The sequence below is a fragment of the Pteropus medius genome, unplaced genomic scaffold, assembly GCF_902729225.1.
Source record: "Pteropus medius unplaced genomic scaffold, Ma_sr-lr_union100, whole genome shotgun sequence".
Lineage (NCBI taxonomy): Eukaryota > Metazoa > Chordata > Mammalia > Chiroptera > Pteropodidae > Pteropus > Pteropus medius.
Window position 1 is genome coordinate 1,185,379 of NW_024351072.1, and position 13,246 is coordinate 1,198,624.

The 13,246-nt window shown below is 35.3% G+C and overlaps 1 protein-coding gene across 1 annotated transcript in view; it reads right to left on the reverse strand.

Moving 5' to 3' along the window:
- The window catches only part of DOCK11 (dedicator of cytokinesis 11), a 177,019-nt gene that overhangs the window by 55,699 nt on the left and 108,074 nt on the right, over nucleotides 1-13,246 (reverse strand). The window contains 7 exon segments of the mRNA XM_039842502.1: nucleotides 3,924-4,035; nucleotides 5,805-5,914; nucleotides 6,494-6,569; nucleotides 8,110-8,226; nucleotides 9,893-10,071; nucleotides 11,591-11,702; nucleotides 12,541-12,624. Coding sequence (XP_039698436.1) covers nucleotides 3,924-4,035; nucleotides 5,805-5,914; nucleotides 6,494-6,569; nucleotides 8,110-8,226; nucleotides 9,893-10,071; nucleotides 11,591-11,702; nucleotides 12,541-12,624 — 790 coding nt within the window.

Genomic DNA, 13,246 nt, shown 5'->3' on the forward strand with positions numbered 1-13,246 from the left:
CCATCCGTGAGCTACCCGAGAGCTACTCGAAAGCCATCTGAGAATCCGTGAACCGTCCGTGAGCCACCTGTGGGCCATCCGAGAGCCACCTGAGAGCCATCTGTGAGCCACACCAGCGCCCGCCCCGTGTCCTGAGGCAGCTTCGCAGGTCTGTAAAAGGGGTGAAGGCTTTATCCCTGCCGCGGCAGAACACTAGCCAGCAGCTCTGCCTTTTTCTTGTCAGTGGTGTCATAAAGCCACTGGCCTGTCTCAACTGTTTCCAGATCTCAAATCAGTGAGACATGATGCAGGCAGGGAACGTGGGTGGAGGAGACAGGGAAGGTGGTAAGAAACCTTCAGGAAGAGATAAATTGCAGTTAAGTGTATGTGACGTGTCAACTGATGATTTCAAAAAAACCTGGCTAACACTAAAAGAGGTCCATGACAAAGAGCTACACCGTTTACAGGCAAAATTGACCAGTTTGAGGAAAGAGCGATTGGCAGAGGGAAGGAGGACGGGCTCCACAGCCAAAGTTAAAGAGTTGACTGAGCAACAAAAAGTCCTCACGGACACCATTAATGAGTTGCGGGATAAGTTACGCTCAAAAATATGTGGCCAGTGTTCTGTGAATGAAACATACAGAAATACATTACAGAAAGAATTTTATGATATACAACAACAAAATCTTAAGTTTATTGCTGAGCTCACTGCAGAAAGAAATAAATTAAGAGAAGAAAATAAAATGCTTTCTGCAAAACTAAAATTGAAACAGCAGCAGTTCCATCCTTTTTCTGATAGTGACGATGACTTCATTCCTTGTACTCAAAAGACTATGCCAGTTTTTACAGTCAAAGACCCTGTGCTAGGAAATCAGGTGTATCTGTCTAGGAAATTGATAAGGCAATCACATACTGAACAGATGAAATCTGGAGAAGAAAAGGAACAGTCACAAAGTCCCAAGTTTCCAGCTTCATTTTATAGTCAGGACCTCTTTGACGTGCCAGAAACCTCTTTTGAGAAGATTTCCTCTAACAACAGTAAACCTATCGTAGGAAGCATTTCCAACTTGAAGTCACCTGCAAGTTTTCCCTTAATACCTACACAGAGTCCTCCAAGGGGGCATGAATTTCAAGTTGCCTCAACCCTTTCAGAAGACAACCGTGGCCAGCCAGAAAGGAAGGAGACCTTCACACAGGAGACCTTCACACAGAAGACCTCCACACAGAATACTTACTCACTAAAGTATGGAACTCAGAGAGACCTCTCTTGGAGCCTTTCCAGTATCTCTACAGGAGAAAACCCAGCAGTTAAAACAGTATCTGAAACTTCAGAGGAAAATATGCCTGATTATAATAAAAGCCCATGTTTCTCTTTTACACAGAGAAAGGAAACAAAGTCTTTAAATGTATTTCCTTTAGACTATACTTTAAGTGGCAAAAGAAGATCAACTGCTATTTCTCGTTACAACATTGGGTTTTCGGCAAGAGAAGGCAGTAACCGGGTATCTTCCAATGAACAATCGACTTTGAAAAAGAATACTAATGAATCTACAGATGCAGCAGGGTATGGTGCTAATAAGCCTCAAGGTGACACCCAGAGTTCTACTGTGAGGTGTACAATAAAGAGAAAAGCCAGGATACAGTCAGAAAAAAGGAGGAGGTAGTTTTCCTTCATCCTCTCAAGGAAACTGCTTTTCTTTCACAAGAGGACAGTCTTCCTGTCAATTCACACTGTGTAACTAATAGCTCCTGACTCTGATTCCATTTCACAGGACATAATAATAAACAAGGTGATAAGACCTAAAAAAAAAAAAAAAAGCAGCAAATGTCTAAGACTTTGAAACAATTAATTATTGCCTGTTAATAAAATACAGCTATAGAGAAGGAAATTCTTCAGAATCCTTTACTTCCACATAAAAATGTCAAGGTTGACCATCTTTTTGTTGAAATTAAATTGGTACTGTTTATGAAACAATTTTTAAAAAGGCAAGAGAAGACCTGAAGAAGGGATGGACTTGTAAGAGTTCAACATTTAAATGCATATAGAGTGACTAAAATATCTACTGGATAAGACAACTAGAATACTTCCATTGACAAGGATCCACAAGCTGACAATTCTTGGAATAAAATGAATAAGACTACAGATAACATACGGCATGACTTCATATATACAGAAGATAAAAAGATGTGACACAGACTATACTAGTTATTTAAAATGTGCTTTTAAAAATCGAAAAGCAGAAGAAAGAAAAACCTAATTAACAAAGATCAAATATTTAACAAGCAAAGTCGACATTTACAAGAGAAGAAGGAACTATGAAGTTCTCAAGAAACAAAGCAGTTATGGTTTTACCCATGGCAAAAAAGCAGCCAGAGGCATGTCACTGGTTATCACAATATATCGGGTGTGTGTGTAGTGTGGGTGCGGTGTGTGCGGTGTGTGCGGTGTGTGCGGTGTATGTGCATGCACACACATGAAGGCATGTGCACTAGAGTGGAAGAGGAGAACTAGTCAGCAAAGCATCTCCCCTTCTTCCTTTCTTTTCTCCCTCACCCCTATCTTACTATCCTTGAGCTGTGGTGGTATTTAACTTTTTTTTCCCCAGTTTTTTTTTCCCATGTGTCTGTTGGGTCTTTTTTGTTTTAAACAAATTTATTGAGAAAACTCATGGACCATAAAACTTACCCATTTAAACAGCACACAGTACAACAGTTTATAGTATATTCAAAGAGTTGTAAAACCATCACCACAGTTTTATAATATCTTTATCACCCTATGAAGAAACCCCATACACATTAGCAGTCACTTTCTACATTCCCCAACTTTTCACCTTGTGAGAAGACAGCTGTGGCTGTAGTTGTTAACTGACCCATTATCTCACGGAACAAAATATCGCCAGGTTGAAAATGATCTCTCTTTACTCCTTTCTTTCCCAAAACATGGAGGTCCATCACAAAGCCTCAATATACTCTTTGACTTTTATTCTAAATCATACATTCTTAGAACTTAGATTCAAGTTATTTTGTTTACTGTTTATTAATGTACTTTAGAATTTATTCATATCTAGTTATTGGCTTGTTTTAATATATCTAGCTATCAACTTACTTTGTTTTTATAGTCTGCATTATTACAAAAAAGATTTAAAGCAAGTAATATTTACTAAAAATAGAAAATAAGTAAAAGGTAACGACTATGATAACCAGAACCCAGGTACTTTTATGTTCTTCATTCCTGCATATATATATATATATTTTTTTTTTTAGCAAAAATAATCAGAAAAGGAAGGGAGGAAATTGTGTAAATGTGGTATTTGAGAATAAGATAATCTCTGAATTTATTTCCAGAGGACATGTAGCTTATGAAAATCCTTTGGTTATATTCTATCATTTAATATAAAGAACTGGTAACACTAGTAAATAATATAATTATATACCAAGGGCAAAAAAAACCAGAGCCTGAAAAAGAACCTGACACCATATAAAACCATATACTGGTACTGCAAAGATAACAATGGACTTCCTTACCCTCAAAGAACCCTTCCTGTCTTTTTGTTTGCTTCTGTTTTACCAAATCCTGGGCTAAATAAAAGTTAAAGTATTAAATTTTGACTTCTGGTTATTGTTATTTCTTTCTGTTTCTGTTGGTCGTATTTAATACATTATATGGTCTGCGTGGAAAAATGTAGCACTTCTAAAACTATTGCCTCATCTTAGAAATTTATTTTTAAATTTAAAAAAAATTATTTCAAAGAGTCAAACCTATATGACTGAAATGAACCTGTTTTAAGTTTAAATACAGGAGCATTCTTAAGGTCAGATTCTTTAAAGATTTGTTTTTAATGTGTTCTATATACCAATGATGGTGAAATATTCGTTGCATGAACCTGTGAGCTTGTGAGGGTGGATATCTCGTAGAGTACAGGCTTAATATGCTGGTAACTCACCTTCAGAAATCATTTTTACTATATACAGGTAACACATCAGGAGGCTTCTGATTTCATACTGATCTAATCGGTTATACTGGGATACACTGCTCCTTGTAGAACTCTGTCGGGTCTATAATATAAAGACAGGACTTTTATGAACAACATTGGTACTACAGTTTCCCATAGCTTTCATAACTTTTTTTTTATCATTAGTCCTGTTTGAGAAAATTCTAAGCATAAATTCAAATTTTATATCACACTTGGAAGATAAATGGGTTGACTCTTTGTTGCTACCTCACCAACTGATATCACTAGAAATTACCTTGGGGTCTTCATCAAGATACAGCCATAAATACTGTGTATGTTTCATTCCCATGGGTCTTGTGTTTTTGTAGTAAAAATTTTAAATAATCATATGTGGCTATTCTAGGAAAATTTTACTTCAAGGAGGAACTTAACTAAGATACATGGAAGCATATGAAACATTTTAAGCTTTTTAATTCGAATCTCTCCTTGGAGTTTATTAAAATCTAAACTCCAAATAATAGGTCAGAAAAATCTATATAAAAAAGGGCTAATGATATTACAAGATAGGTATACTAAGGAGGGGACCTAGTAATACTTCAAAACTAGAGCTTCTACAAAGTAGTGATGTTCCTATTTAATTACTTTTAAGTATCGGTTGTTAAGCATGACAAGATCTGACCTATTTGGGGATTTATATGATTAGAGGAATAATCTTAGGATTTACACTTGTTAAAAACCAATACTTTTAGTTGAGCTAAACTGGGCTGTGGATATCTGTTTACTAAAGTAGGCTTTACTAAGAAAAAAATTCCGCTTAGAGCAAAACATCTATGTTCTGAATGCTTGCTAGCTGCGTTACTACTAGCAAGTCATTTAACCTCTTTATCCTTTTTTTGCCTCACCTATGACAGTGTCTGTTGTCATAATTCTGAATGGTGTGAAATAGAAACCTTTGCGAATAAATTATTATTTATCCAAAGGCTCAAGGAAGTATAAGGAATGATTCCCAACCAGTGGCATCGGCATTACCTGGGAACTTAGAAATATAAATTAGCAGGCACCATCCCCTAACTGAATCTGAAACTCGGGGGCTGAGGTGCAGTCATCTATTTTTATTAAGCCTCCCAATTGACTCTGACACACACTAAGAGTGCCATGATATAGGAGGAAAAGCATGGGAATTAGGAAGTCTGGGTCCAGATCTGGCCCTGCCAGAGCTGTGTGATTGTCCTAAGTCACAATCTCAGTTTTCATTTGTATATTGCGATTTGAAATTATTTTTATGGACTCTTTTAATTTTATATGAGTCTATGATTTTACATAGCATGACAAGACTTTATTGGCCTAAAATGAGGTTTCTCTGACTCGAGGTAGGCATAGCAAATAAACTTTAATGTTAGGCTTGAAAAAATGAGATGGAAGTGTTGGAGAATATATTCTGATGAAGTGATGCTGGGGTGCTGAGATCCTCAATTTTAGGACCTAATTTTTTTCCTCCCAAGCTAGTGTCATTACTCTATTAGAAAAGAATGAAAGGCTGAATGAATCCTGCAAGGAAGTGATTTAAGTGACAAGATACATTAGTATTTTAAACTTAAACTTTCCCTCTCTAGAACAGAATACAGTATAGTGTGTTAGGGTTAAAAGCAGCATTCTGAGTTAGAACTCTTAAAGATGAATGTCTTAGCCCCTATAAACAGTTTAAGATATCCAAACAGCAGCTGCCAGGATAGAAAGCAACTGCTAAAATATCCAAAAATTATAAATCCAGGCTGGACTATAGGAGAATAGAGAAACTCTTATTTATATGAAAAGAAAGAGCATTGTAGCCTAACACATCACTAGAGTTAGCTTCTATACTTAGGTTCTTACATTTTCAGCAGTGCTGCCCTGATCTAGAAATCCTGTTGCTCCTTCTGGGATGAGGGAACCTCTTGAGTCTTCTCTCTTAATTCCATGCCCATTTTGAAAAGATCCATAAGCTGGAAAAAAAAAAAATAAGCCAAGCCCTCATTAGCAACAGGATGAACTGTCAAAAGTATTTTTTAAAATAAGTACTGGGTTAATTTAAGTGAAGATATATTTTAGAGATTAGATCTTGGTCATCTAAAATTGTGAAGTATATCAAAACACATATGAAGCCAAATAAAGAGTAAGCAATTTTTTTTACTTCTTAAAACATTTTATTATATATGAAACAAGAAATTCCTTGAAAGTCATCAAATAAAGCAACACAATTTGAAAGAGAATTGTACAGATAAGGAAATGGGCCAGAAAAAGGAGGCATCTTGTCCAAGACTGGAGACAGATAAGAGGATTGGAAGCCAGTGTTTTTCTCATTATCCTCTACTTTCTCAGTGTACCAAGCTGCATTTTTAAAAGCTTAGACAAGGAAACCTATGCAAAGAAATGTGGCTGCAAGTTTGAGTTAGATTTTAATTAAACTTTAATAGACATCATCCTATGTATAGTATTTATTATTATAATATTTCAAAAAATACAGAGGATCGGTGCATTTCCAAACAGCCATGCAACATATAAACTTTAAATGACTTAATTACCGGTGTCTTTGTCAGTGCTCAGACTCCCTCTAATTGTAGGTGAAGTGAAGCCACATGCAAATTCATCCCTGGATGCCTGTAACACAACGTGATACCTCTGTCATTTAAACTAATTTGTACACCAAGGTAAGAATTAACAGAATAAGATGATACCCTGATTTTAAACAAAGCTCACTGTGAAAGTCTAAATCAGGTATCAGTATTAGTATTTAAGTGACAAATATTTAAAAATTGGGTACTAGCATACTGTTGTAACCATGACTTCTGGCTAAGAGACATAAATCCAGATGGCTGTTAAAAGCTATAACTGGTGCAGCCTGGTTCAGTTCTCCTGCTTGGAACCAAGGACAATGCCAGAAGGAGGGGTTTGACCAGAAGCCCTAGGTAAACTTGAGCTGCAAAGAAAGAACAAGTTTTTTCCAAATATCACTGGCAAATGTTGTGGAGTAAGCATAAGCATGAGCTACTGTGTTTGTGATAAAAGACCAGCCTGACACCCAAAATAGGCGATATAATTAGGAACTACAGGCAATCAAGCCATCAGGGAGACTTAAAAGCCACTTTCTCAGGAGTCTGCATCAGGCTTGACAAATCAAGATGGAGGATTTCCAAAGGAAGCTGTAAAGGACACAGTTTAACCTGCTATCAAACAATGTGACATGGCTGCTGAAAGTGTGAAGGTGATCTTGGGCCATACAGAACATGGAGTGGGGATGGGGCAGGAGTTTCAAATCCCACTGGGCAGACTATAAAGTATACAATTCTGAGCACCACATTTTAATAAGGTGATTGGTAAAACGGAGCATATCTAGAAGAGTAAAACCAAGAATGTAAAGGGTTTGGAACAACAAATGATGAAATGGACATAGCTGGTCTGGAGAAAAATTTAGAAGACACATATGTAAAGGGTATCATGTGGAGGTGGGAATAGACTTCTATATACTACCTCTAGAAGGCAAAATTAGAACAGAAAAACTTTTAGGTCTAATGTGAGAAGTTTTGATTATTATGATTAATACAGTGGCAAAAGATTGTTTTGCCAAATGGAGACTGATCACCTCTCAAGTTCCCTTCAACGCTAAGATTCTAAGGGGAGAAAAAGGCACAAATCAATTGTGATGAGCTAAAAGTGACTCATCAAGAAGTGCTGGAAGGAGGCTGACAAGGGAGGGGAGAAGCAAAGGAATAGTTTAATCCTTGGTGCCTAACATTTTGGAGATGAAGACTCTTTTGCTCAGTTTGCAAGTTGAATAATATATGAAGGCATAGAACAACAACAAATCTTAAAACTCTGAGTACAAGGGATTCTTGGTGTTCTCTTAGACCTTATTACTCAAAGTATAGTCCTTAGAGCAGAAGCAGCCAAAAGCTTGTTAGAAACCCATAACATCAAGCTTTACCCGGGCCTGCTGAATTAGAATCTTTATTTTAAAAAATTCCCCAGGGATTCATATGCGCATTAAAATTTGAGAAGCACTGCTTTAGGGAGAAGTGTAAATGTAAAAGAGAGTAAAAAGTGGACCATTAAGATTGAAGCCATACAGTATATGATCCCAATTCCAAATACAGTCAATAAAACAAGATAAAACACCAGTAAAAAACACATTACTACTTACAGAATGAGGCATGGCTGCACAAGAATACAAGGTATCTCGACCTGCTAATCGCTGTATATTTTCCAAAAGCAGTCCAATGAATGGGAGATACAATTGTGCTATTTTGGCTTGCTGGTTCTGAAAATATTTATCGAAAGCTTAATAGGTATAAAATATGTATATATTACAAATCAAGTTGGCTCCTTTAGTAAAAGACTAAAAGGGGGCTAATATCCATAATTAGTGAAGCATGAATTTATTTACAGTCTCAAAACTAGTTTAATACTTATAGTCTCAAAACTAATCACAAAAAAAATTTGTTGGTATTTGAATTTATACACAATACAGAGTCAAATCACCTCTCTCGAACATATTACATAAAGTAAAAGGCAAAAGTTTATTTTTTTAAAATAGCAGTTGACCTATAAAGCAGATCATATCAGTCCTGTTCTTTAACTTCAGTGAAGGTTGAGTTTCATGAGACAGGGATTATATCTGTCTTATTCACTGCTTCATCTCCAGTGCCTGGGGCACATAGCAGATGGTCGATACACATTAGCTGAGTGAATGAATGAATTAAGGAATGAATGGAAGAAGTGAAGAAACAAATTACTATATTCATTCAAAGAAACTTTTGCTTTGATAAAGCTTCAATTAAAATAATATGATCTTGGCCCTCTAAATCAATTATAAGGCCTGGGAGATTGATAAATTTGTAAATATGTGAATAAAGCCAGCCACTAGTAGTCTTAACTAATGTTATACCTCTTATACGAATTTATTTATTGCTTTTAAGTCAATATCGACATTCATCACAAAGAATGGCACGTGATAGAGTAAACTATAGTAAGTGGGAAGATGTTATTATAGTTATAATGTGACAAAAATGATGCAAACTGCAGTAAGTAATAAACAACATCCTAAAGCTAAGGACTTTAAATCTACCTTAAAATAGAATCACATGAAGAAAACTAGTAAAATTTGTAAGTAAAAAAATTGTAATTAAAGAAATATAACTGGATGTAGCTGGTAGGCATTTTCTGTTTATTAAGGACAAATGGGAATTCTGTAGAAAAAGAATAAGATCCACTTTTCCAAGTCAGCTTTCCAAGTGATTAGAATAAATGACATCATAATTTTATTTATATTTGAATGTAAAAACAAAGGGACAAATTATTACGAAACAATGTTATCTTGAGCCATTTGCTAGCAAGTTAAGTTATTCTAAATCCATTCTTTTTCAAGCCCATAGGATTTAATGTTAATAAGATTTGAATATATATGTTAAAGGCACCCGAATAGCAACTATAACTGTGGTCTTCACACACAGACCATATGTAATGTATGTAAGGTTTACAGCCACACATACATTTTTTCAGTAAGAAGAAAAATGTCATATTACATATTTTATATCTGATATACTTAACATGTCCTTTTATTAATCACTTAATAATCAATAATATTTATTTAGGGATATATATGTAAGGATATATATTAAGGTATATATTTGAGAGAGTACACATGGCTACAGCCATACATTTTTTTTTTTAAATCATAATCCATTTATGTAACAAATCGTGAAGCAGTTTTGTTGTTCTTTAAACATGATTTGAGAAACCAGTGTTTTTCAACAGTTAACTGAATGGCATTTTTTAAATCTAATTATTTGAAAGAGAAACCAATTATTTGCAAAAATTAGTTCTCAATGCTCATATTATGTTCCTTACTGAAAACTCCATCTTTAATGAAAAATCTTAGCAGAAATTTATTAATGTGATATTGATGATTATATTGACATCCTTACCTTGTGCTGGTATCTAGTGTCAAATGCATGTTTTATCAAAAGATTCTTTACGACAGAGATAGCTGTATATCTGATCTCATAATTGTCTTGAAGAGCAATGGAGGTTTCCCTCAGAAGTAGACCAACCAAGAAGTGATGTTTGCAATACTCATCTGATAAACTGTATTCAAGATTTGAATCTGCAGTATAATGAAATTTAAAACCCATTTATAAAAATATTCAAAAATTACTTTGTTAAAATACCATATTTATTACTTAGTAATATGTAATCATGCCAGCAAGAGCTATAATTTTATTATTAAAGAATCTGAACAATTCTTTTATCATATAGAATGAGCATGCAAAATTTTATAAGACAGGAACACTCATAATTATGGCTAATTAGCTTTAATGATAATTTCAGTGGGTAAGATAAGTCCCTAGATTCTTTTTTTTTCCCCTAGATTCTTTTTAACTCTTGGAACTCTTAGGATAGAACTTAGAATGAAAGACTACTATATTTGGCAATGTCTTAACAGTTCTTTATTATCTTTATTATTCACTGGCTGTAATTCAATCACTAAAACCACTGCTTAGCAGCTATTCCCCTAGATACCAGGGCAGCTGATTTTCTTCCTGCCATTGGTCATGCTTGTTTGTGAATCCCAGTCATTTTCTATGCACGAGGGTCAGTACTAACTCAAGTGGCCTTAACTGGAGACATTTTGCAATGTAAGTTTTTCACTTTAGTGATTTAAATAAATCCAAGCAGATGGTTTCACCCACACCTTCAAAACTGTGGCCAAGCAGTTATGATAGAGGGTCAGAGAGAAGCAAGCAAGTGTGGGAGATGGTACATGCTTAAAGAACAGCTACTCTCCAGCCCAATGCTGGCTTGAGCTGAAACTTATTTTCTGAAGACAGTGTTTTAAGGTTGATTCCTCTAGCAATCAACGCTTCAAGTTTTTTTTTTTTTTTTTAGAGCAAACAGCACTACAATGCCTCCCATACATTTTCTGGGCACCTTAACTAAAGCCTCATTTTGGCTAGGGAGGATTTGGAAAGCAAACAAAGTCCCCGTCCATCTTAACCATTCATCAAGTCAATTGTTTTTAAAAACAGCGAACTACTTTAGAGTGAACCGAGTTAAACCTACCTACTGAAGTCAAATGGTCCACCGCAAATGAAAAAAAATCTAATTAATATATGAAAAGAAAAGGGACAAATAAAAAACATAGTAACATAAGAATAGTGCTACACAACAAAGCATTCAATAAAACTAGCAATGGAGATAACTGAAGGCATTTCACAAATTTAATACATATATATGACTATTTTACTCAGCTTTTATACTTTTGATGCTCCTTTCAACAGAAATGTATTTATGTTTTTTCTTTAATAATTCAGTCTCATATAAGAGTCCAAACACTTCTACAGAGAGCAATTTTACTCGTATTCGACATCTGTGTTTAAGCAGCAATCTATGTAACACACCCTATTTCTTCATACTATGAATACTATCACTGATACTATGAAGAAAATGCAGAATACCATTAATGAACCTATCTTCAGGTAATAAGAATCCTGAGGTTATTCTTAAATTGACTGGTGTAACTAGAAAACATTATACTACACTAGCACTAGCAAAAAAAAAAAAAAAAAAAGAAAGAAAGAAAGAAAGAAAAATAATTCCAAATGATGGATAACATAAATATATACCTTGAACTCGCTGAAGTTTAGGTTTTGCAAAAGTCATTGGCAAATTCAGAGGAATGTAATGTTCATGATTGCAAATTGTTTGCAGAAATTCAAACTTATATTCAGCTAGAATCTAAAAGGAAAGAGCTGACATTTAGTAGGCATTTATCATTTTAATAATTAAATAGAGCATTAATTTTCAAACTAGAAGTTATTTAGTATTTTAAGCATACCTAGAGATGTGACCTGTGCAGGAAAGAGTTAACATAGGAGGCCCAAGACTGTTCTTAAAAAGGCTGGCTTGCAAGGTTAGTCATTGGCTGGCATTTGAGAAATTGGATTTTGAAATGTTCCCTACATGATAAGGGTGTACCTTCTGTGCCAGCCTGCTCAGACTATTTGTACAAACAATATGACTCATGGTGAATACCTGCTTCCCTTTCTTTTCCAAGACACCGGAATTTTGGTCAGCCTCCAAACAATGACCAGCCTCCAGTAACAATCCTAAAACAAACCCCAAGTCTCTGAATAGAAATATTGGGCTTCTCTGAACAGAAATATTGCACATGTGTGACTGCATTTGCACTATTGAAAAGGTGTATTCTGCGTGACCCTTCGCAGGAGGGAGGGCGCTCAGGAAGCCTGCACATGGATTGCTAAGGACTCCACTTGCTGTCTTTTCCCCTTACTGATCCACCTGAGCATACTTGCTGTGTCACTGTATGGATCTTAGCTGTGAGTACAATTAAATGTTGAGTCCTGTGAGTCTTTCTAGTGAACTACTGAACATGTGGATGGTCTTGGGAGACCCCCCCCAAAACACTATGCTGTATTCCTTTCTTGAGTACAGCTATACTCAAAGTACCTAAATGAAAACAGCAGTTCCAAATCCCCCAGGGGACAATAAATATCACCCTTGATCTCCCACTTTAGTGTCTGACATCCACTACAGTTATGTCCTTATACTTTACCTTAGGATCTTTGGGGCTGAATCCAGATACATAGTCATTTATCAAATTGAAAACAAATCCTCTATCCATTAGTGTCAAACAGCGCTATAGAAACCAAATCAAAATGAACAGTTAGGTGCATAATTCTAAAAGTCTTTCAAGTATAAGTTTTAAAATTTTTTAAATTTGTTCCACATCTAGTGGATGACATTCTCTCCTTTACAGGTAACAAAATAATAGCTCCCGGAGCTTTAGGCAACTTTAAAGAAAGAGATAAAGGGCAAATGACTTATATTTGGATTTGGGACTCAACTATACAATTTTAAAAATAAAATTACATATATATGCACAAATACATACATCTATACATACATATATCCATACATAAACATATATACACACATATATATACACACACATATGTAATCTATTCAGCTACACTGCCTCATTTTGGTCAACTCTCAAAACTCAAAGTGAGGTGTTGAAAAGTGGGGCTTGCCTATGTAAACATTTCAAACCAAAAGGTAAGTTTTTCTTTGTGTCCAGTGAAGGCTTGGCTATTAATAACGTTCTTCTCCTGTAATAGCTTTCCTAGTTGTTCATATTTGCCTGCTGTCATTCTCCTAGTTAATGCTCTCATTACCTTGCAAGTGAACAACTGCAGTTAGTCTCCTAACCAGTCTTCGTGTCTCTAATCTTTCCATCTATCTAACTGCTTCCAAATTAA